Consider the following 25,405-nt stretch of genomic DNA (forward strand, 5'->3'; position numbering starts at 1 on the left):
TGTGTGTATATATATAAGTTAGATATGTTTTGTTATTGTAGAAGTCACTACTACAAAAGTACAATTAGTAGGAAGCTTGACGAAGGGAATCAAAATTAAGACCTAATATAATATTTCTTTCGTTTCGGTTATTTATTTACCTTTGGTGGAGGTGGTCCATTATTAGATGAAAAGCGGACCAAATTGAGTGCGTAAGATAAGATTGTTCATCACGCATTACTAAAATATAAAGGTAAACAATTGAATAGGACAGTACAAAATGAAAAAAATAAACAACGGTTGAATTTTTTTAACATAATTTTTTATTTGATTTTTTGAGATTTTTAAGATGTTTTAAATCTTTGTTTTTATTTATTGTCAAATTTTATAGAAATGTAAGTTTTTGTCTCTTTTAGTTAACAAATATGAATATTTTATTGCGTTATATTATTATAGTTTCTAAGTTCTCTTAATTACGAAGTAGTATTTTTAATGTTAGAATTTGTTAATTTTACTTGACTTGAAAATCTAAATATGAGAACCGAAATAGAAAGTAAGAGTGTAGTTTTGCCTCATTTCTTTAATGTCTCTCAGTTTTAACATGACACGTTGTTTAAGAAAAAACATTACACAATACTCGTATCAAAGTAGAGATGAAAAAAAAATAGTTTTTCACCTTCGTGAGAGATAATAAAACACCAAAAAGTTTGGAAAAAATCAAAGAAAATGAGAAATCTATTATATATTGTGAGAATATAAAGTATTATAAGGATTTATAATGTAGATATATATATGACCACGATTGTGGTAGAGTATATAAACCTATAACCCGAAAACCTAAGCTCAATCTACACAAAGGAAATCAAAATCTAAAAACTTAACAAACAAAACAAATCAGTATGTTAATCTGATCTGAATCTTCTTATTGTCTCGCATACCCGTATTCGATACTCACGTAGACACTTGGACATGAGCATAACACTTAGACACCTGATCATTTTAAACCAAAATATGCATATTTTTTATAAAAAGATAACCGAGTCCAACACGTAGACACGCACCCATATTAGATACTTTTAAACGAATCCGAGTAACCTTGATCACTATCAAACTCAGAAATTTGACTAATCAACTCGAAAACCGACTTATTCTTTTGAACCTGACCCGACTCGTTTGATATGTCTAGATATTAGGGATATGCGCTCGAGCCAGCTAATAAGTCTACAGAAGTAGCTAAAGCTTGTACTGCACACAGCAGAAGTACTAAACTGTTGATGACCCCTTGTTATCATGATAATATAATAACTTTAAGAAGCAGAAACATATGACCATATCACTAAAATAAAAGCATTGATTCTTCTGTCTTTTCTCACACTCACTCACTCACACAGTCACACACTCTCCCAATTCAAGGTCCCCTTTATTATTATTATTATTATTATTATTATTATTATTATATATCACTGTCTTTCTAACTTTAAGAAGCATATGACTATGTCAGAAAAGTCTAGTGTGTTTTCAATTTGGCTATAATTAAGGGATCCAATCCATCTTATTACTCTATTGATTGATCACCTCTTTATTTGCTTTTATTGATGGAGGACTAATTTGTTTTCGCTATGGTAAAAATGTAACAAAAGATTAATTGTGGAGGGTGATAACTTATGTGTTATTAACTCGATTCGAGTCTTGGGTTCCGTGGAAATTTCTAGTATTATCAAGGATGTGAAATTAGACCTTCATTTTTTCAATGAAGTGATAATTAAACATTGCTTTCGTGAAGCCAACAAGGTTGCTGACTTCATTGCTTCTGTTGGACATTCGTGTCCAACTCTTTTGAAGTGGTTTGTTAGCCGGTGGCTTCAACTTACCTCCCTCATTCGAAAGAATGAGATAGGTTGGTCTTACCCTAGAGGATCAACCTAGTTTTCTTACCTAATCAAAAAAAAAAAAAAAAAAAATTATGATGATTGTAAGCATTATCTATAATCCAAGTATACATTATTCTCATAATCGAATGAGATATTATTATCGGGTGATACTGAATCATATTCGTCATTTTTATCATCTGTCAGACGAGTGCGCGCGTGATTCTCTTAATATTAATACCATGTCATCTTACTTTATAAATAAGAGAAATGTTATGGTACAAATCTATATCCCACATCGCTGGTGTAAAAGTGACGATACGGTTGGTCCATGTTGGATGCTAGAGACCATTGTTGTAGACTAAGACTTTTGATTAAGTGGCAGACCTGATTCGGGGTATATTGGAGAGGTAGAAGAGTACGATATGCATGTGTAGCATAGTCCCAAGTGCAACACGTGGACATGCAGGACCAGGAGCATGTGAGAGCTCTTACTTGACCGGGCGGTGACACGTGGTGTAGACATGATTCAGTAGCATGATGTGCCGGTTAAGGGGAGGTTATCAAGACTTGGTGATGAATGTTTGGGGTGCTTGGAAACTGGTTGGGGCTGCATGGTATAGAGGGTTGTGAGTTTTCCATAGAGGTCAAAGTCGAGTTAAGATGATTGTCCTTAGACCATCCCCAAGCAGAAGGTCAAGTTAATCGGGTCACCAATATTTTTCCTCATTATCACAGCTTAATTATATTGACCCACTTTCATCCTCCCAAGCAGAAGGTCACGACTTAGGTCACCAACCCAATTATTTTTCACTTTTTAACCAATGAGAGTGTCACCTACCGGGTCATCATACTCAACCAAAGGTCAAATTCTCTTTATTTTGACGGTTGTCTTTTTTTTTGTTTCCAGCCAATGGGAGTGTGCCACCTAGCGGGTCACCAACAAGGTCACCAACTCAACTCAAGGTCACCCATTGACCCTGAGTAGTTGAAGGTCACCAAAATTAACCCCTTAATCCTAATTTAAGGTGTCATTAAGGTGACCCAATAAGGTCACGACCCAGTCGGTGACCTTGCTTGGGGATGGTCTTAGTTTTAGGGGAGAATTATGTTAGGGTAATGCAAACTCGTGTCCCACATCGATGGTCTAAATTAAAGATGACAGTTCATCTTTATAAGTATTCACAAAATATTATTTACGAGACCTTTTGGAAAATAGTTCAAAAGTACATTCGTGAAGACTTGATCAGAAGCGGACAATATTGTATTATTATAAGCCATGTACACCGACGCTCTCGCCCAACAAGGAAAACATGAAATTTTTGTGTTCATTTCACACAATCAATGATGTAAAACATGCACTAAACCCCTAACCCTAATGTTCTTTTGAAAAGAAATTCTAAGATGATACTCCTATATGTAATGTATATTTTAGAGTAGTAGATTTTGTTGATGAGGCCATTTCAACCAAAATTCTAAGGTGATGTTTAAGGTCCAATTAATATTTAATATCCTAAATTCCTAATATAATTTCTCAAGTCTCGCTCGAATGCCCGTTGAGCTTGAATGAAGAGTGGTTAGTGCCAAAGGGAGATATGAACCTGTGACCTCTTGGTCACCTGGCTATGACACTATGTTGATAAGATCATCTCAATCAAAACCCTAAAGTAATAGCTGAAATCCAATCAATATTTAATATCTTAATAGATGATTTACTCTACTTTCTCCATCTTAACTGGAGCTAAGTACTAATATAATGGTGTGGTGGAAGGCGACGGTCACAAATCACAATATAAACAGAACCGCTTTTACCTAACCCTTTCTTCACCAAATGGACTTAACTTAACTTACGTGCAAAATTGACATGAAGTTGTAAAGAACATTCCTATCTCCTACGTACTACTATACCATACGAGTTAAAGTGAATATAAGAAGTTAACAAAGACAGTGTGTTTTTATTTACAAAGTTCAAGGCACACCCGTGACACTACAAAGAGAAAGAGAAAGCTTGGAACCCCAACGTGTTTCTTCCTTTACTTCTTTCGTCCCTTTGCTTAGAAATTTCACTTTTCCATGTTTTTTTTCTTTCTTCTAAAATTTATCTCTTTCGGCCATAACTCTAGTGGAAGTGTGGGACTATTCACTATTGTTGCTTCCCTATGTGGGAAATTTTGAGATGTTACCCTTCTTGTGTGTGAGAGACATAAACTTAGTTAGATTCTCTTAAGTGGGTCCCAATATAAAGAAAAAATGAGACTTAATTATCACATTATTAGCACTTAATCTTGTAATTATAATGATGTGATGTTACTATTAACTAGCTAGGATGTAAAGTAGTTTTGCTACAAATTGAATTTGGTTGACAATCTTTGTGGTAAAGTAAAATTAAAGTAGTGGGAGCTAATTAGATTCTAATTGAGATTGGTTACAACTTGATTGGTTATCATATATTTCTCCCATTATTATATAATTAAATATATAGTAGGATATATATTAAAGTCTTGTCCTTTTAAGTTGAATAAAACTGAACTAAAATAAATTGAAATGAGCTTAAACTAAATAAAAGTTTGCTGAGATATATAAAGCTAAAATAAGCTAAGCTGAGTTTAGATAATGTTATTAGCTTATTATTGTCCGTATAAATGATACTTTGGAGTATATATTACTCGTATAAACATGACTTCACCATTGATATAAGTAGAGTTTCTCATACTAATAAGTTGGTTATATAAAAGGGTTGATCATAACAACTTTAGAGATATGAATAAGCTAACTGAGTTGCATGCATACAGCGGCGGATCTACTCACATCATTTCGAGGTACGTGGACACTGGAAACAAAATTTTTTTTTTTATCGCGTATTTTATCTAATTTTCGGGCTAAAAAAATAATTTTCTTTTTTATGTGTGTATGTATAGATTTTAAATATTAATCAGGACCGCAGAAAGAAATTTTGCTGGATTCGCTATTGGTTGTATATCAACTTCTTGATATGATCGTATATGATCAGAGTATTAGGGATTATCAGAACATATCTCTAATTGTTTTTAAACTTTATATGTTCATTCGTTATATTGTTCTGAGTCTGGTGTTATTGTTATCTTTAATTTTTCCAACTTAATAAAGATTATCGAAAATAATTTGATAAAGACCATACTAGCTCCTACGAAGTATAAGATACTCCATGACACACACTAAATTCCATTCAAATTCTAAACTTCCCGTTGATAATTTTTTTCTCCATAAAATAAGTTAAAAAGAAAAGTATAAAAAATAAGGAAGATTCTATTCTGAAAATTGACTGAAAAATTGTTTGGTAGAGATAAAAAATGCAGAAGGATCACATGAGCAACCCTCTCAGCATGTGACATACTGAAGTAGTTCCATATACCAAAAGACAAAGACACACACAAACACATATTTGACATATATAACTACAAGAACAAGTAGAAGAGATTTGCTCTAAATAATACGGAGTACTTCGTATTGTGCATGTATATATGTCTTTGGACGACTACATTAATCTGACTTCTTACTGTTATTTTTGTTTTTCCTCTTCTGTTTGTTGCTTTACGTGGGGAGCATTTTCCTCACAATTATTGCAACTCAATTTGTCCTCTACTCATCTATAATATTTATAATAATAATAATTGTATATTTTCTCTAAATTAATACTCTAATTACTTTATTATAGCAGACACGAGAAAAGATAAATAAGAACGATAAAGAAAGCAACATAAGTATTTACGTGATTTACTAACGATGGGCAGTAAGGATAAGAGTTTTAATGATATTGAGAGTAGTTTTACAGATTATATATTCAGATCAGAAAGTTATGATATGGATAACTGTTAGGGTGAGGCTTATATAGTTTATATAATACTTTCTGAGACCTAATAAAGAATGACCTAAAGCAGAACCTTAACCCAATAGAGATAACAAAATAATGTTTAAGCAGCGAGATAGACTCCCCGCCATAGTCGTTGTTCGAAGCGACAACTAACAAATCCAGAGCACATATCTAACACTCTTTGTATATTTACCTTAATATTCTATTCAGAGCAATAAATTTTTTATGTTGTACTCCCTCATTCCCAACCTTCGTTCCATTATTTAAATTTTGGATCAAATATGTGTGAAGGTATAGAAGTATAGAACTATTGATTGAGTCTTGTTTATGTGTGGAGCACCTTAACAAGTCTCAACCCTTATTTTAAGATTTTGATTAAAATGATCTTTTCACATGATTAAAGCCTGATGACCCCGAAATTCCAAGTTCAAATCATAAGAGTCTCCAATATTTGGTTGAAAATCATAAGAGTCTCCAATATTTGGTTGAATTTTAACACATGGTATGAGAAGGTATGACATTATCCACTGTGTATCCATGGCCAAAGGCATTCGAGTAATTAATTAGGGGCGTGTTAAGATGTAAGACATCCCCATTCACGGTGAGAACTATATCATGCATGCATGAGGGAAGTGGGTGATTTTATCCAAAATTAAGTACCAAATTAGTATGGCCTATTTCCTCAAAAAAATAAAAATAAAAATAAATAGTATGGCCTATTTGTAAGAGAGGTCAAGTGATGACTAAAAAACATGGCCTTTTTTGATGAACTTAATCCATTTAGCCACTTAATAGGTGTCACCCTCTAATTAATTAGACCCAAATAAAATGTTAATGACCTTATTAACTTGGTCTTTTGGATGAGAATAATCTAAGAACAATTGATTGAATCTTAGCCCATCACTTTTAATGTTTTGATTGAGAATTTGAGATGGTCTTCTCACAATATGATCCGCCATTAATTAACCATGGATATCCTAAACATGCATAATGTATAAAAACAGTTATTAGCGTATTATATTTTACCAATGTGCCATGTAAAGATATCTCTAGCGTGTATAATAACTTTCAAATTCAAAGATCGGGTATTATTATACTCGACGATTTATTCAAAACAACTCGAGTCTCACTACCGAGACAACCAACTCCAATGACGTATGGGTGCTCGATCGATTCATTCTAATTAAAATGATGCTAAGTAATTTCAAAGACAAAAACAAAATATGCTTTAGAGAAGAACATAACTTCTTTTCTTTAGACTTCTAATAATGCAAGACAAAGCATATATGGTCAATCTAACAACAAAATATTATTATTATTATCATAAAACAATTCATGGATTGTTGTGTACATCTCGGAAAAGTATAGAGAGAAAAGAACAATTTCAATTTTCATATGATTCTAAAATTGTACCCTTTTTGCCCACTTTCATTATTCTAGAGATCTGTGGAATTATATTATATAAATAGTGAATAGTACTATACATTTGGCAGCCTTTGTTGTAGTTTTTGTTTTTATGTAATTGCATGCATTTTAATACAAGGTCTATCACGTGCAAGCAATATGATTCACAATTTAGAGCATCTAGATATGTAGGAATGTTAATCTAATAATTAATGTAGGGTGTAGAAGGTAAGAATGTTTGTCTTTCTAGTTACTCTTTCCTATGTTGATGTACATATCAAGGTTATATACTCTTAATCTCTTATGCATATAGGGTTTTATAATAACTAGTTGATGAGTTAATGAATAATGCTTAACAATCAAAACTTGAGTTTGTATGTCAAGACTTGACTCTATTCGGATTCGCCAAGATTTGTGTAGGGTGATTTTACACAAATTTATTGTAAAATGGGATCTTGTAGTAATCACTCTTATCCACTAACAGGGTTGTGTGTTTGGATCTGTTTTACAACTATATTAGTGAAAAACCGTCTTATACAAGACTAGCCCGATTCTTATTTAGAATGTGTCGATTAAACTTAAGTTAGTGAAAGAATCAAGATTCGAATTTAGAGGTTAAATGTAGATTGAAATCTAAACAGGTCAGTAGCACGTTTAAAGAAGTCTCTAAAAGGCGAAATTTTTATACTCCGTATATATTGTCATTTTAATCGGTAGCAGTTTGCACTAGACTATGTTACTCCATTGTATTTCAAGTTGTTCGTAAGATTTAGTAAGGGATATAATCGTTATTAATTAGACTTTATCCATGAATAAGGTTTAACTTTGGTTGAAACAGTTTTCACACATACATGATATCAAACCCTGATAACCCTGAAGTGCCAAGTTTAAAGCTTAAATCCTAGAAGTCTCGAACTTTAAACTTATTCAAACTACTTGTCAAAAAAAAAAAAAAAAAAAAAAAACTTATTCAAACCTAGTTGAATTTTAACCAAATTTCAATTAACCTAATTTAAAATTGGGTAAGGATTATTATTCCTACTCATTATTCATAGTAAATTTATTATAATTACCCCTATTACCTATGCATATGCACGTATAGTTAGGTGGTTGATTATAAAAATGGATTAGATGCCTAGAGTATGGGGTAATTTTTTTGAGCCAAGCATCATTAGCACTTGATTTTTACTTAATTGTGTAGACAAAGAGAAGGCTATACTGTGACGCGACTGGAAACTTTGGAGTCAAGACAGGAAATACACATGGTGGAGTGTCCTGTGGTGGCTTGGCATGCTTCGTTGTTTGTTACTCCATAGCTCAATATATCTATAGGACGAGCTTTTTAGCTCAAATTTTCATATACCCCCACCGTCGACAACCGTGTATAATTCCCTCGCCTTGAGTGCTCTCACGAAAAAGTAAATAACTGGTCAAAGAGTTTGCTCCATTTCCATAAACAGGGATCAAACCCCTCACCTCACGTTTTAATCTGATTATACCTATGTTATGTAACTCCAGAATATTTAGCGTGATATGAGAAGACATTAATATAATTTTGCATAGTTTTATTTGTATGAATTAAAATGGTCATGAGACTCATGACCTTCCCATTATGACAAAGTCATTATAAAGAGACCGTCTTACACTATGTTTTTAGTACTTCTACAAAGCATTGTATTAGAGTGCAGCAACTCTCCTATAAGACTGTCCTATAGCATATGACTGGCCCAAAAAGAGAATACCCCATAAATAACATGTAATTTTATGTATATTTGAACTTTATCTTGACAATCTGATATCTTATGATGAATACCGACATATTGAAATGTACAAGCTATCAAAATAAATGACTGGGTTCTCAAAATAAAATATTTTTGTACAACTATATTCACTAATTACTTGGGGTTTGTGTTATTGGACTGGTCTTATGTATAAAATGGTCCTACACAACAATTTGTGTTCATGTAAATAAATAATTAAGTGCAAAAGTTTTTTTTTTCCTCAATAAAATCGTTTATGGACCGGACCATAGCTAATTTATCCATTACAGATACGGATCACAATAACCTGCATAAACGAGTCCAAGTAACGAATAAAGATCCAACAAACATGGCTGCTTTTCAGATGGGCTCTAATTAGTGTAACAGCCCAACTTGGTGAAATAGCATAAAACTGATTCAAAAATAAAACTAAAAGGGGCATTCCGAGAATCGAACTCGGGACCTCTCGCACCCAAAGCGAGAATCATACCACTAGACCAAATGCCCACACTGTTTATTAGTTATTCAAGAACCTTATATATAGTTGTTATTGAGTGTCGCGAAACTAGATGAAGAAAATGCGAAGTAAAAAAAGGCACCAATGCTCATAGAAAACGCTTCGTTACAAGCTGAAGACATGCCACTGTTATAAACTTATAACTTAGGAAATTGTTCTGGTAATTTTTTATCTAAAAAAGATTACATTTTCGTCGTAAATTAATCACATTTTACTCCGTCTTCAAATTGTAACGAAATGTTACCTGTCTTTAGTGGTAAAAAAAGAAAAGAACAGGTGAGTTATGAACCTGGCGCATGAGCGCATCCACTGTCGACAACAATGTATAATTCCCTTGTCGCGTGTGATCTCTTGCTAATTATGTTGTTAATAAAAATGTGTATTATTCACAATATGCTTGTATAATATAGTTGTGCTAGGTATCAAATAAGAGTACAAGACCATTGAATCATACCGCCAATCTATCATGCAACATAATTAATAACTGAAACGAAAAATATTATAACAATAGATGGCAGATTCGAATTCTTGTAACAACTCAATCCAATACTTCACATAAAAAATCAAAATAGTACAATTGTACAAACTTTTTGAATCTCTTGCCTAGTTGCATCAAAGTATCAAAGTTTGGAAATAAAACCCCAAGAGAAAAAAAAAGAATTTCAAAAGTCTCATATAAATAAATCCAAAAATCCCCATGTCTTTCCAAAAACTCTTTTTCTGTGGACAACCCTACTGGTAAGCAAAATTTCACTCAATTACTGGATTTCCGCCATTATTATTTCTCAATTACATAATTCATACATGACCCACATAATTATATCATACATATTGTATGTTTGTCCACTTTTTACTAACTTTTAATTGCTATATTGAAATGGGTTTTTGTTAATTTTTTCTGGGTTGTTTGTATTTTTAGGTATAATGATCTGATGTTCGCGCCAATTGATTCTGTTTACCGTGATGATCATGATGGCCCTTGATAATTCAAGTAAGAATTCAATTTTTTTGAGCATTTTTCTCTTTAATTGTATGCAAATTTGATTATGTTGATAATTGGGTGTTAAAGTTAGCATTTTTCTGGGTTAGTTGTTGATTTTGGCACTTGGGTTTTTGGTTATACTGTTTTGGGAGTTGAGAGCTAGTATAGTGTGTAGTAATTTGATCTTGGTGGGAAGTGGTTGTGCTTCTTTCTGTTGTGAAGTAGCAGTCACTCGATGTTATTCTTTCATCCTGGGTCATTTGAAAGCCACCTCTTTGTGTAGCTCTCAATTTGGAAGACTGCGTACATTCGACCCCCTAGCCCCACAATTTTGCGGGTGTCAATTAGGTAATGGGGTAATGTTATTGTTGTTGGTGGTGCCTTGGTGGCGGTGATGATACATGACACTGAGGGCTATTGATTATGTGATATGAAAGTACATATCTAGGCTACTTTGGAAGTTGGGATACTGGTTTATGACTTATGACTATGGGAGAGGTCAGAGGCATACACAGTCGCCGGAGTAAGTAGTAGTTTGATATGATATGTCGTGCTACCGGTGCTAAAGATTTGGAGATTTTGTTAGAAATTGGTAGAGAATTCATCTATGCTGTCACATTGTACCAATTTCTATACTGGTTTGATGAGGAGGCAGATTTAGAAAGATTAATGGTTATCAAGTATAATGATTTCTGGCGGTTTAGGCATTGAAAAGGCTGGCAACACCATGTTCACCTCATATTAGCTTGTGCTTTTGTTGTCCTGTAAGGAGAAGAACTTCAAAAACAAAAAGGACCTACATTCTTACTATCTGTCCAGAAATGGGGACTTGTTCAGATTATTCTAATTAGCGGGCTTAAGGAATCTAAGCCGGCCTGGAAATATATTTAGCTGAATGAATGCTGTCTCACTTTACCTTGAAGGTGGTGGACCTGGTGGTATCAGAATTAGTTAATTCAACATGCTCCTTCAAGTATGACAATTATTAGTTGCCTGGACGATGTTGTTTCTATATCTTCCTTGCATTCCCTATAACTCTTGACTATAGCGTCTTGGGACCGGTAAAGCTATTCATGTTCTTGATGATCATTTGATGTTTTTAATTCGTGGCCTTTAACATAAGATGTGCAGTATTCATTGTGACTACAATACTCACATGAAGTTTCCCCCATTGCTGACCGTGGGGAAATAGCTCATGGGAACATACACCTTCCCCTTCTATAGTTTGGATATTCCTTTTATGGCTGGAATCAGTTACAGTTATGCAACATATTTGACAATCTTAACATATGTTTGGGATCTGACATTGGTGGACTTAGTTTTAAAAAATGCACCGTAGTGAAGCAATAGCCAAATTGCCTTGGTGCGCTTTAAGCGGCCTTATAGATAAGGCACAACTAGCAAAACCCATTTCTATGCCATTTCCATTATTTTTTTTCTAATTGTTTTGATTAAACCCTTCTCTTAACCACATTATCTCTAGCTTTTCCCTGTTCACATATTATTCCTTTAAATCTAAAAAAGGCTGTTGGTGCACTGCATTTTATTTTATACACATTTGTGTGCAAAATTATCACCTCATGCCTCGTCGTTGCATGACATCAGCCCCTGGACGTGCCTTTAAAACTAAGGGCTTGGGCAGACAGATGAAGTTGACATAATCTTGTGCAATATGAGCAAGGTTGTTGCCCGTTTTATGGAATGGCGCAAAATAGATGTATTAATGATTGCTAAATGATCATGACTAGAGCCGTCATAAAAAGATATTTTGAGATGATTTGTTTAGTTATAAACAATTGATTTGGACACATCTGTATGTCAATCACTACTATTTGGTCGAGATTGAAGGCTAAGGGCTATGGAGAAGGGAGTAATCGATTTTCTGTAATATTGTTATCCTCTATGACATCCATTTTTTTGGTAGCTCGCTGATTAGGTTCAATTTACCTGGGTGGGAACCTCATAAGAGGCATTTCGGTAAGGTCGAACATTGTGAGCAACTCCTTCAGTCCTTCCATTCAATCTCTATCTGCCTCATGTTCTGCTTGGTTACTGTTGGGATAAATAAATAAATGGTCTATGCTACCATTTTTATGGATAAGTTATTTGGTAGATAATACTCCGTATAGGATACTTCCCTTACCTAGTAGAAAGAATTCTAGACACACCAAGCTATCCAACTCATTTAATTTGGACGGTCGGGCATCTTATTTTTGATCCCTACTATATCCATTTGTTCACTAGACGATGTATTTTCCTCTATAATCTTCTGGTTACACTTGTCAAAACATCGCTTTTAATAACATGGAATTTTTCGCCCGAAGAGGATCCGATTGAGTGTATATAACCCCTAGTATCAGTTTGATGATGGTCGCTAATCGCGGTGGGATACTATGATGTGGTAGCGTGTTCCATCTCAATACTAGTCTCATTTTTTTTTCTGTATCCGTCAAGCTCTATCAGACTTATATCAGGCTATCGGCTAAATTAGCTTTGTATCAGTCACGTATCGATCAAATATCCATCATCTCGGTCAAATATCGACTGTTCGGATCAAATATTGGCTATTTTGGAATCCCCTCTTATATAAGAAAATTTGTCACGATAAGATAAAATTTCCTCTCATAACGGCTGGTACGACGTGTTGCGGCCAATATTTAATCCCATTATAATCTTTTAATTGGAGGCATTAAATAGCCTTGCCGTATCACGCATGTTTTTCATATCTACCTTTTTTCCGTTACGGTCTATCTTGTTGAGGATTTTTTCTTATAAATCTATTCATTGCATCACGATGCTTCTTCATCCCTTTTCTATAGTCTAATTCTCTCTAGATAGATCACTTCTTTAGAGAAAAAATTGGAGATGAAAAAGAAGAATCGTTCTCAAAAGCCTGCTCAAGGTTATATGAAACTCAAATCACATTGGGCTGGTGAATCCTCAGGTGATTGAGCAGTCTTTCCTGTTTTCCCTCATTCTCTATTGCCTTCGTCTTCTGCATGCCCTCTTTAGTCTCTCTGCTACCTTTTTTGGAGATTCTTGTGATTACTTCATTGATTAACATCAAATAACAAATCTAGGTGTAGTGTTTCTAATAAGAATTTTTACAGCAGTATCAGGGCTTCATTTACATCCCAAATTCAAGTTCCTGAAAACTTATTTTATTTTATTCTATTTTATTTTTTAATTTTTACTGATGCCTCACTTATTAAAGGCTTGATAGTTGTATTCAATTTGCATGTTAACCAAAATCTAAGTTTTGATCTCTTTTGTCAATTTAAACAGTGCCAAGCCCAACATGCATCTAGTATTTCTGTGGCTGGATACGATCGAGGCTTAAACCTTAACTATATTTTCAAGTATATGTTTCAGACATCTTGTTGCATACCATGTAATCTAACTTTTTTTTTTGGAGGATTTAAATGTCAATAGACAGATAAAAACCTCTGCATGTCATGCAGAACAGCAGAAATCTTGATTCTGACATATAATAATTGGAATGTTGGTTATTGAATTGTGGCTGACGGCTGAATTTTAGATTTGGTGAATTGAGTGTATGTGAGAATATAATCTTGTAAATGGCTTTATGTGACTATTGTTATTTTTTTTTTCTCTCCATAATTCAATTGGTCAGTCCTTTATGGTGGATAACTTGGTTTTAAAAAAACGCGCATCGACTGTTCCTGTAGGTTCACAGGCGGTCCACCCGGCGCGCCTTTTTAGCGGGTTTAAACAAGTATTTTGTAAATTAATAATTAAGAGAGTGGGTCAAGGCCAGCCCGCCAAATTTAACGGTGGGGTATAGACACTAAGAAAAGTCCGTGGACTGGCCCAGGACCGATAACGTAAAGTCGTAAACTTAACAAAGGCCGTTTAATTTTTAACTCCTTAACTTTTTACTCTCAAAAAGAATTTTCTCATGAAATTTGATCAATTAGTTCACCCATGGACGGTTCGAAAGGATGATTCATGTCAGCCGACCCCAAATCATTTTGGGATTAAGGCTCTGATGTTGTTGTTGTTGTTGTTGTAGGGATATGGAAAATATAATAAGAAACTCTAAAGGTTAAAATATAAGGTCATTTTGTTTGACAAAATATGGTAAAATTTCTTTAAAACGTCTAAATTAAATATATTGTTCAAACAATAACAAAGTGGGTCATTACAATTGTTTGACCAATTAAAATTGATTGTGTTGATTATTATTGTTAAATTAGTAATTTTCGTTTTAAAAAAAAATACATGTCAAGCCGCTAGCCTGTTGGTTGCCCGACCCGCTCGAAAAAGGCGGTTAAGGGCACCAAACTGGGCCGAAATGGGTTGTCCTCCATGTACTTTGTCCGCTGGGCAATTGTTTTCTTGACCTGGCCCATGTTTGGTCCAGACCCAAAGAATGATGCACTATGTGCCTAAGGTGCGCCTTAGACGAGACACTAGCAAAAATACTTCGGTGCATTTTAGGCGTGCGTTTTAGATAATGCTCACCTAACGAGGCTCACTAATACACACTTTCCATATATTTTTCTCCTAGATCTTTAATTATTCCATTTCGTTTCTCCATCATAACTAAATTTTTACGGCTGGACATGTTAGCCAACTTGAAAACTCCTAAGAAGGGTATTGTTGCCCAAATTCTGATTTGGAAAATACAAGATAGCAAAATAGGGTGCGTCTTATGTAAAATGCACACGCTTTTGCTTAACCTCAAGCCTCTTCGGCTTGGCCCTGTGGCACCTTGGTGCACCTTGCACTTCTTCAAACAAAAGTGGATAATATGCGAGAGACATGTCTGCGTGGGTTTGTACATGTGAGAACAAAATCAAGGGATCCAAGAGAGTACCGTCGAAGGCTCGAGAAAGATGACTGATAGGGTAGATGAAGATCCAATAGCGCATTGTTTGGGGCTGATTAAGAGGATCGTGTCTTCACCTACTTGGAATGTATGAGAGTAAATATTTTTTCGAGAGGGGCGGGGGATTCAACTGGAGAGAGAGAGTATGCGGGGGGTTTGGCTTCTTTTTATTGTGAAGTAGCGGTCCTTCAATGCCATTTACAACGTAATATTCATTATGGGTCATGTGATAAAAGGCTGCGTTGTCTTCCTTTTCTCTTCTCAAATCTATGGATCTACCTTCGTTTCTACGACTCTTGATGATGGTTCATGTTCAGCTGTCTCCAAATGTTTTTGGCAGTGAAACTTTGTTGTTGAGTTTAAAGAGATACAGTTGCATGAGATCCTCGATGGTTTACTGCTATGGCTATCAGCTTTCTCTGTAATTTTTGTCTGAGTTTAGAAATAGACGTCAACTTTTTGCTAGTCCAAAGAGGATAAAAAATGGTTCCTTGTTGTCTTTTTTCCTTTGTGTGAAATGTTGTCAACTTTTATAATTGGAACTTGTTCTGTCATTGGTATTATTTTTGGCTGACTTCTATGTTTTCATGCAGAAACAATGCAAAAGGGCCATGAAGCATCCTATGGATGCTTCCAAGGTGATGGCATTTTCTATGGCCCGATGACGAGTTTCAGCTCATATTTGCCAAAGCTAAAACTTCTTGGTGAAGGAAAGCAAGCAAATATTGATTCCGAGAGTATGAGATCAATGTGGGAACAGTATTATTATTATTGGTCTAACTTATATCCCAACCTTCTCCAGGAAAGTTATTGCCAGCCAAACCCTGTTGATGGCTGGGTTTATCCTTCAAGCCATGCGCCTTACTTCCCTACATATTGGTTTCCGCAGCTTCCTGCGCAAATGATTCCTCAGAGCTTCCAATCTGAATATGGCTTTCAAGAGTTTCAGTACTTTGTAGTCATTGATTTTGAGGCAACTTGTGACAGAGAAAAGAACCCACATCCTCAGGAAATAATTGAGTTTCCATCTGTGATAGTCAACAGTAGGACTGGTCAGCTGGAGGACTATTTTCAAGTTTATGTGCGACCTACTCATAATCAACAGCTCACTGAATTCTGCAAAGACCTGACAGGAATTCAGCAGTCTCAGGTTTGTGAAGTTATCGTAGTTCATGAATTTAGTTTATGTGGATATAAGTGAATCTATATGTTTCCTAGTATATTTGTTTCTAACTTTCTATTGTTAATCTAGACCAATTTTTACATTTATATCTGGCCTGCCTTGATAATTTTAGGGATGAAATTTATAATCAACAGCTCAATGTGAATGAAGCTTTATATTGCACTTTCTGGAGTACTGTTGTGACTTGTTGGTTTTTGGGAATGTGAACTGGCCATGTGGTTTTGAAACTTGCCCAATTGAGAAGTTGATTGTTTTCAGAGAGCAATCTTTTCAAAAATTTAGAACGTTTTGTTAGTGTTATCAAATTTTAGCATAATCATTTCTTAAATATATGGAAATATATGAATTTACCACATGATCACATGCCTGATTTTAAACCATTTGTTATTGTTAATGGCGAACTTTTTTTATGCTGTGGTGGTTCATGAATCGAGATCTTGCGAAACTAAACTTGTTCCATAAGTTTTGCAAAGGACGGATTGAATTTCAAAGGTTTTGAGTTAATCTTCAACTTTAAATCTTAGGATTTGTTTGGATGAAGGGTTTTGGTGGAAAAGGGAGTGGAGGGGGAGGAAGAGATACAAAATTGCTTGTTTGGATAACAAATGGGGTTTGAGGGAAATGGTGGGATCCATTTTCTCTCCTACAAGCCTAATCCAAATCCCTCCAACAAAGGAGATATTGGAGGAAAAACTCTCTTCCTCCATTCTCCCTACCCCTCCTTCCCTCCCCTCCACCTCCCTCTTCTCCCTTTCCCTCCACTTTTGCTATCCAAACACACCCTTAAAGTCTCACCTTAAGACCTTAGCCTGACCTTATTCTATCATAGGACCGTCTTAGCCAAATTTGCCTAAAACGCTAGTGTTTCCATGTTTTTTATTTATCTAGTTAACAGAATCAATTATTTCTCACTCAAGAATTTGTAAGTCTTATTGGACACTTCTGGTTTTACATCAGTGCGTTTCAGTATCCTACAACATGACTAGTCCTTGGCCCTGGCCCCTGGCCCCTTGCATATCTGCCTTTGGTCTTAGTGGTATCCAATAATGTTGTGGATTTGTTATCAGTTCTAGGAAAACTTTTACTGTTCCCGTATTAAAAGCCTGTCCTATTTTGAGATTGATTATCCAAATATTGGTAGTTGCTTCGGTCAGTTTGCAATATTGTTAGTAATTATTATTGTCAAAAATGCACTGGTACTATCCAAATTTTCACTTATCTATAGTTAGTTCCCTATAGATAAATATCGGGTTCTTGATGTTTGACATTGTCAATGGGCTTCAGTTCCATTTTAATGAATCCACTCCATGAATCTCCACAAGAGCTCAACAGTGGTGTACTATGGTCTGATATTCTTTTCTTTTTCTTCCTTCCATTAAATCTCGTTAATCATGCCGGTTTGTTTTAACCTTTGAAGAATTAGTTTATGTATTTGCTCATTTATGATGTAGTACACCCATTGCCTTAAGAGGGGTTATCACCAAGGAGAACCCTTACTGATTTTATTGCAACTAGACTCTCATTAAGCATTCTATTTTGACTTTTTAAATATAAATGGTATAAACATTAAGTGTTTCTCATTGTTTTTAGGTAGACAAAGGATTTCCTTTGAGTGAAGCACTTCTCGCGCATGATAAATGGCTTGAAGAGAAGGGTGTTAGGCATACCGATTTTGCTGTTGTGACATGGTCTAACTGGGATTGCCAAGTCATGTTGGAGTCAGAGTGCCGATTCAAGAAGATTAGCAAGCCTTCATACTTCAATAGGTAAGAGTGAGTTAGTTTTCTGAGTAATATATTATTTGATGATGCACTTAATAATGAGCTGAGGAAGTCACAGTCATGTGAATCTAATTTTCTGGGTGTGAAAGTAGACTTATGAATTGTTTTTGGCATGTCTTGCTATCATTCGCTTTCTGACCCATTAATGTTAGTTATGCATAACATGGATAGGCAAGTTTAGTGTGGCCTCTTCATTTCAAGATTTCAAGTTTCATTTTTCTGAAGCTATTATATATTTGGAGCCATATGCTTTAACCAAATCGAAACTTGTCTCTTCTTATTTTTGTAGATAAAATTACCCACAGTAGCTTATAAGCTTAATTATCCGTCTCTCATTTTATTCGGGCGTGACATTTAGGGTGTCTTTTTGTAGTTGGGTGTCACTTTCACGGTGTCTTTTCCAGACTGGCATCGCCTCCATGATATCTTTTCTATATGGGTGTCACCTCCTTGGCATCCCTTAATTTATAGGAATATATGATAACCTTGTTAAAAAAACAAATACAAGTTTATGTGATACTTAACTTAAAATCATCAATCTTTTTGCCTTCTCTTTTGATGGATTGCTTGAGTTGATGGATTGTTTATCTATGTCTTGATTATATAAGAGTATAAGGGATGGATTAAGGGGATGATAGAGCTAAGCTAAGGAGGTGGTGCATAAGGTGGATAGAGCTTGTTGAAGGAGTTTCTGGAGATTTATTACACTCATAGGGTGGGGGATATATTACTTTTTCGTTGGAGTGGTAACGACATCCTCATTTTAGGGGAAACCGTAGCCTTCTGCAGTTTTGCTCTTCTTCTTCCCCCTATGTTCTCCACCACCTCTATTACCTTCTTAATCCATTACCCTCTACCGAAACACGGCTGTTAAAGTTGAAACATAATATTTTTGTTGCTCTAAGGAACTAAGGGGAGCCCATAGGGGGATTTGAGGACGACATGTTTTATGACCTCCTCTCTTAATGACTTTACCACCTAGACATTTTCAAACTTGACGCATAATTTTACCGTCAATTAAACTGCCTAAGGAATTGCATTTTGCTGAAGTCAACATTATATCCTTTCTCTGTTGTTAAGAAGAAGCATGTATGAATCCTATTTACCGTAACCACGCTAATGAGAAAGTTCAGCACCTTTTGATGGACATTAACAATTAGATTTCAACATTTTGTTTGGAACCAGAGGAGTTGTGGATTTGTGGTGGAACAAATATCTTGACCAGTTGACTGACTCTTAACATTGCTGTGTTTTGTTATCTTTCCCCGGTAGACCTCTTTATGCTTCTTATATCGTGAAGTTTCTGAGACCTAGATTTCATTATTGTTGTGTTAAGGTTTACACGTGTGACGTGTCTGCTCGTTACTCCGCCATATTGGCACAATGTTGTTGCTGCTGCTATTGCTCAGCAATTGTCCAGCGCGAATATTTAGTTGGTCAATGTTTAGTCTTTTACTGATTTAGATGCAAATATGCAATGGTATCGGTCTTCATGTGAGAAGGATGACTCTTATATATCTTTTCATTTCTCTTGGTTTAGTTCTTTCAACGTCTCAAATTCGGCCCTTTGCTTAAAATCTTGGTATGTATCATCTCAGGTGGATCAACTTGAAGGTCCCATTTAGTGAAGCATTTGGAGGCGATAGGTGCAATCTGAAAGAAGCGGTCAAACGTGCTGGTTTGACATGGGAAGGCAGGGCTCACTGCGGCCTCGATGATGCCAAGAATACCGCTCGTCTGCTGACCCTCATCATGCGCCGGGGAATGAAGCTCGCAATAACCAACTCTCTCCTGTGGCACTCTGACAATCATCCTAATGGTGAGTCTAGTCTCCCTGAATCAGGTCCCGCTTACTATAAAGGGAAGAACCCTCCTTACTCCACTGCCATTCCCGGCATGGATGGCCCCCTCGTGTACTGCTACTGTGGGGCAGCGAGTGCGAAGAAAGTGTTCCGGAAACCAGATCAGCAGAAAGGAAGTTACTTCTTTAGCTGTGGAAACTGTACTAATGGGCCTGGTTGCAACTTCTTCAAATGGGCTGAAGATTCCGAGCCCGTCAAAGTCGGGCCGTAAGGCTTATAAGTTATGCCCTGAGGAACATCCTGGGAATTATTTGAAGAGGAGAAGATAAATCATGACTCTCCTCTAGAAATTGGTGATATAGCTTCCTTGATTAGGGCTCTGTTTAATGCAATTGACAATGGAAATGTAATTGACATGAATTTCATTTTCAATTATATAGATATTATTAAGTACTCTTTTCTTGTTTTGTTATTTGGTATTTTTCGTTTCTCCTTTCGGCCTTTATTTTTTTTTCTTCATAAAAACTGGTTTTTCTAACGTGTGCCCAGTTCCCATGACGCGCACTTGACATAAGTTAATACTTCAAAAATGGACATAATAGGAAACTATTTATCTTAAGAAATTACCAAAGTGATTAAACTATTTCAATTTCTAGCAAGATTTTTTTCATTTTGTCCATTTCTGGGTTAATAATTTACAAGTCCGCTCACCGAGTTTGATTTAGTCCTGACAAATTAAGTTTTTGATTTTGAAGTTAATAATAAGCAATCGCGCTTTCAATTTAGTCATTTTTTTTCGTAGTCATTATCGTACCTGGTCATTTCATTTAGTCAGTCTCGTGCCTAATAATATCGCTCAGTTTCAGGTCAGATTGGAATGGATTGGATTGGATCGGATCGGATCGGTCAGTCAGTGTGATCTTGATCAATCCGTATGAGATTCCAAATTTGAAAAATCTTTAGGATTAGATGGTAAAAAGTCAACGACGAATGACAGAGTTTCTTAGTGACATTGACATCATCTCAAACACTCATCATAGCACTATGATTCAACTTCATAACTTTATCTCAAATTTCCCCAAAATAAATAAAAACAATTATTTCCTGTTTTTCTTGTTTAATTTCTGGGAAATTGAGTTGTAATTTTACAAAGATGATCATTCAGCTGTTAACCCTAGTAACCCTTTTGCCTGTTTTCTCATTTAATCCAGTTACTGCAACTAATCTGGTGAGTTTCCCAATAAACCTGAAATATTCTCCGTCTCAGTGATTTATTTACTTTTTTATTTTTTACGAGGACATATTTTAATCACGTGTAGAAATGACTAGTTTAGTATTACTACTTGTGATGATTTTTAAGACCCCCCTATGGATGTATGCAGTCTTACCCTTGATCAGTCGCAAAAGTCGAAACCTGCAAAATTTCTTAATGTTTTGTATAACTGAATTATATGATTGGGTAGTTTTGTGAGGCAGAAAATAGATATGGAGAAGCTGGGTGTCAAATCTCATCATCATCATCATCATCAACAAAGATACTGATAAAGGGAGGAACAGTAGTGAATGCTCATCATCAACAGCTTGCTGATGTTTATGTGGAAGATGGTGTTATTATTGCTGTTCAACCCAATATCAAGGTCCATTTTTTTCAGCAATTTGTTGAATTTTGATTGTTACTTTAGAATTATTGTGTTAGAAATTGTAATATTTTTGATCATTTGCATTGATCTCATGTTTGCAGTAATCTTAACTGTTTCCGAAATCTGGAGCCTGTTTGTTAGCCTTCTTTGATAAATGCCTGTATGAGACGATTTTACTCTTGGATTGACCTAATCTGGAGCCTGTTTGTTTGCTCGAGCTAAATTCTTGTATGAGACGGTTTTACTCTTGGATTGACCTAATCTAATGACCCGTGTAATTAGATGATGAATATCTACGGCTAATCCGTATTTGGGTTCAGTGGCAGAACCGGGAATTGAAGTTAGTGGGCGCTAATTAGTAATTAGTAATATCCTAAAGTAGAAAAAAAATCAGAGAATTTAACTAAAAATTTCAAAATGTTTGCTGCCAGCTAGGATTGTGTCGTGTTGGTCTTACATGAGACGTTCTTATATGAGACGGAGCCTAAGACTGAGTCTGAGGGTGGGGTGGGGTTGGGTCGGGGTTGATCTTTGTACTTAAAATGCTTACTTTGTTAATGTTATAACTACTGAAGCACTTATCATCCTCAAACTGATTGTGCCATTGAAATTTGATGCTGCAAATAGGTGGGTGATGATGTCGTGGTTCTCGATGCAACTGGAAAGTATGTTATGCCAGGTGAATGGCTCAGGGTTTTATGAAGAATTATTGCAGTAGAGATAGGTTCGAAAGGAAAGTTTTTCTTACAATTTGTTTGTGAATTCCAACAGGAGGAATTGATCCTCACACTCACCTAGATATGGAGTTCATGGGTACGGAGACAATTGACGACTTCTTCAGTGGTCAAGGTGCTGCATTAGCAGGTGGAACAACCATGCATATTGACTTTGTTATACCAGTTGATGGAAGCTTATCAGCCGGCCTAAAGTCCTATCGGAAAAAGGCAGAAAAATCATGCATGGATTACGGTTTCCATATGGCAATTTCAAAATGGGACGAAATTGTTTCCAAGGAGATGGAGACCATGGTCAAGGAGGAAGGTCAATGTTCCCTCTTTTTCCTATTTGCATAAACATTTACCTCATTGATTGTTAATTCTAATTGTCGAGTTAAATTCAGGTATTAATTCTTTCAAGTTCTTCATGGCGTACAAGGGGTCTTTTATGGTAAATGATGAACTTTTGATCGAGGGGTTTAAAAAATGCAAGTCCTTGGGAGCCCTACCTATGGTTCATGCCGAAAATGGCGATGCTGTTTTTGAAGGCCAGAAGAGAATGATCGAACTTGGGATTACTGGACCTGAGGGGCATGCTCTTTCAAGACCCGCCTTGGTAATTTCTTGTACATTCTATTATGTATTTGCAGGTTTCTGCACTTTTCTCAGTTGCTTATCGCAGATGTTTGTGACCCTGTCTGTTACGCGGCTTCAGATTTTTGATACATTTCTTATTGTTTATTCAGTTAGAAGGAGAAGCAACTGCTCGAGCAATACGACTGGCTAGTTTTGTGAACACGCCTTTATATGTAGTTCATGTGATGAGCAGTGATGCCATGGAAGAAGTAGCCAAAGCTCGAAAATCAGGTTCTCATCTTTCATCATTTTTTACAACTAAATATTGCATCTTCGCCCGAAAATTTACAAATTTTGATACTTCTTGGCCTTGATTACAGGGCAGAGAGTCGTAGGTGAGCCCGTCGTTTCTGGTTTAGTCTTGAATGATTCTGTGCTTTGGCATCCTGATTACAGCATTGCATCAAAGTGCGTTCTCTCATGCTATGTTTCTCTTGTAAAAAAAGTCTTCCTGTTTTTCATAAAAAACTCGATTAAATTAAAATGGTTTGTAATTTCAATCAGGTATGTCATGAGTCCACCTATCAGACCTGCTGGACATGATAAGGCTCTTCAGGGCGCTCTTTCTGCTGGAATTCTTCAGGTTTTCTTTGCATTTCTAGAAACAACAACAACAACAACAACATTACCCCAGTGCCTCAATGGCTCCCGCAAATTGCGGGGTAAGGGGGGGTCGGATGTACGCAGCCTTACCCTTGTGTTAGCAACACAAAGAGGCTGTTTCCGAATGACCCAAGATGAAAATTGCGTCGAGAACTGCATCGAAGGACCACTACTTCACAAGAGAAAGAAGCGTAGCCACTTTAATGAGCCATTTTGCTTTATTCCATAATAATCCAGAACCAAAGAGTAATGAATCTTTGGCTCCATTGGAAATATGGATTTTTGCATTTCTAGAAACGCTTTAACTTAATTATTTATCCTAATTATTTAACTTTGGATTGATAGTTTCAAACAATAGTTCATGTTAGCCGACCCCAAATCAACTCGGGACTAACACGTGAATGAAGAAGAGCTGTACATACATAGAGTTTTTGGAACATTAGCTGTATCTGTATCACTGTCAGCAGTTTCAGCATAATATAATCAATGCTGCATTTCTTTCATACTGCAGTTGGTGGGAACTGATCACTGTACATTTAGTTCAGCACAAAAGGCTCTTGGTATTGATGATTTTCGGAAAATACCCAATGGAGTTAATGGTAAGTTTAAGGTTAATCCATCGTCTACACCAAGAATAAGCATTCCTTTGTTATCAGAGTTCCAGCTAATGTTCATCATTTATACACGGAGACAACTGTTTCGTCTCTGGTTACTTAGACTCTGACATAAGTGTCGGAGACAACTGTTTCTTGAAAATTTTTATATTATTTGACCTAAAATGAAGTGTCTGTCGTTTATAAACGGAGTTTAAACAATGAACTAACCTATCATTTTGCAATGTTTAGGGCTTGAAGAGAGGATGCATATAGTTTGGAACACTATGGTGGTAAGCTTATGAATGATGGAAACCGAAAAAAAATTTAAATTTTTTCTCTGTTTTTTCGCCATGCAGCCTCATTTGTTTTCTCATCTTCAGGAATCTGGGAAGATATCAGTCCCTGATTATGTGAGGATAACAAGCACAGAATGGTAAGTTTCTTACAGGTGTTGCATCTATTTTCCGTCTGCAATTCGAGTACTGCAATTTACTGCAAGGTATTATCTGATTTGGTCAAATTTATTTGACAGTGCAAAAATCTTCAATATATATCCAAGAAAAGGAGCAATACTCCCGGGATCTGACGCAGATATAATAATTCTCAACCCTAATGCAAGTTTCAGCATTTCAGCACAATCTCATCATTATCGGACTGATACAAATGTCTACGAGGGAATGACAGGAAAGGTAATATATTTTCTTATCTTTGTTCTGTATTTACTTTTGTTGGTCGATGCAATTTTCATTATCGATTTACACCATTTTCTGAGCTCTATTTGAGCCGTGTGTTTCCGTGTTTTTTTAGGGAAAGGTTGAAGTGACTATTGCAGGAGGGAGAATAGTCTGGCAGAATGAGGAACTGACAGTTTCTCCAGGTTCAGGGAAATATGTACAGATGCCTCCTTTTAGCTATCTTTTTGACGGTATTGACAAGGCCGACTCCAACTATCTCTCGTCTCTTCATGCTCCGGTAAAGCGGTTCAAATCTTCGTCTTAGAAGCTATTCGAAATCTTCAACTTGAAACTGTAGATATTTGTGTACAGAAAAAACAGATCTACCAACTTCTTGTCAACCATGTAAATTTTTTTTTTTTATTATCGTTTCATCTTATAATTTATCCTTATATACGGAAATTCTATGTATCCTCGGTTTCTATATACGGAAATGCTATTCGAATCTTCAACTTGAAACTGTAGATATAATCAATATTGTGGGTTTCATTTCAATGATCAA

The 25,405-nt window shown here is 35.7% G+C and overlaps 2 protein-coding genes and 1 non-coding gene across 4 annotated transcripts; 2 read left to right on the forward strand and 1 right to left on the reverse strand.

The window, feature by feature from the left end:
• Positions 1–9,296: 9,296 nt before the first annotated feature.
• TRNAP-UGG (transfer RNA proline (anticodon UGG)) lies at positions 9,297–9,368 on the reverse strand. Its single transcript has one exon. It is a non-coding gene; the product is annotated as a tRNA-Pro (tRNA).
• A 661-nt stretch (positions 9,369–10,029) lies between these two features.
• Positions 10,030–20,434, forward strand: LOC141657791 (uncharacterized). Of its 2 annotated transcripts, none has more exons than XM_074465130.1 (5): positions 10,030–10,116; positions 10,298–10,369; positions 15,806–16,362; positions 17,986–18,161; positions 19,775–20,434. In XM_074465130.1, exons 2-5 carry the CDS (start codon positions 10,342–10,344, stop codon positions 20,247–20,249), a joined length of 1,236 nt encoding a protein of 411 aa, XP_074321231.1. In that variant the 5' UTR covers positions 10,030–10,116; positions 10,298–10,341; the 3' UTR covers positions 20,250–20,434. The 2 variants fall into 2 exon arrangements, with proteins under 2 accessions (XP_074321231.1, XP_074321232.1); XM_074465131.1 differs by lacking the exon at positions 10,030–10,116 and adding an exon at positions 10,137–10,211.
• A 511-nt stretch (positions 20,435–20,945) lies between these two features.
• LOC141657789 (dihydropyrimidinase) lies at positions 20,946–25,398 on the forward strand. The gene is made up of 13 exons (XM_074465128.1): positions 20,946–21,206; positions 21,442–21,615; positions 22,246–22,297; positions 22,390–22,659; positions 22,739–22,950; positions 23,081–23,201; positions 23,291–23,378; positions 23,475–23,553; positions 24,085–24,172; positions 24,419–24,459; positions 24,550–24,602; positions 24,702–24,858; positions 24,977–25,398. Exons 1-13 carry the CDS (start codon positions 21,132–21,134, stop codon positions 25,166–25,168), a joined length of 1,602 nt encoding a protein of 533 aa, XP_074321229.1. The 5' UTR covers positions 20,946–21,131; the 3' UTR covers positions 25,169–25,398.
• Positions 25,399–25,405: the final 7 nt, after the last annotated feature.

The sequence above is a fragment of the Silene latifolia genome, chromosome 5 (assembly GCF_048544455.1).
Source record: "Silene latifolia isolate original U9 population chromosome 5, ASM4854445v1, whole genome shotgun sequence".
Taxonomy (NCBI): Eukaryota; Viridiplantae; Streptophyta; class Magnoliopsida; order Caryophyllales; family Caryophyllaceae; genus Silene; species Silene latifolia.

Bases quoted from the DNA above. Each gene is read 5' to 3' on its own strand.
- LOC141657791 (XM_074465130.1), top strand. From the start codon at position 10,342: ATGATCATGATGGCCCTTGATAATTCAA. The intron at 10,370-15,805 runs GTAAGAATTCAA...GTTTTCATGCAG, and splicing joins GATGGCCCTTGATAATTCAA to AAACAATGCAAAAGGGCCAT. The intron at 16,363-17,985 runs GTTTGTGAAGTT...CATTGTTTTTAG, and splicing joins CAGGAATTCAGCAGTCTCAG to GTAGACAAAGGATTTCCTTT.
- LOC141657789 (XM_074465128.1), top strand. From the start codon at position 21,132: ATGATCATTCAGCTGTTAACCCTAGTAACCCTTTTGCCTGTTTTCTCA. The intron at 21,207-21,441 runs GTGAGTTTCCCA...ATGATTGGGTAG, and splicing joins CAGTTACTGCAACTAATCTG to TTTTGTGAGGCAGAAAATAG. The intron at 24,603-24,701 runs GTAAGTTTCTTA...TTTATTTGACAG, and splicing joins AGGATAACAAGCACAGAATG to TGCAAAAATCTTCAATATAT.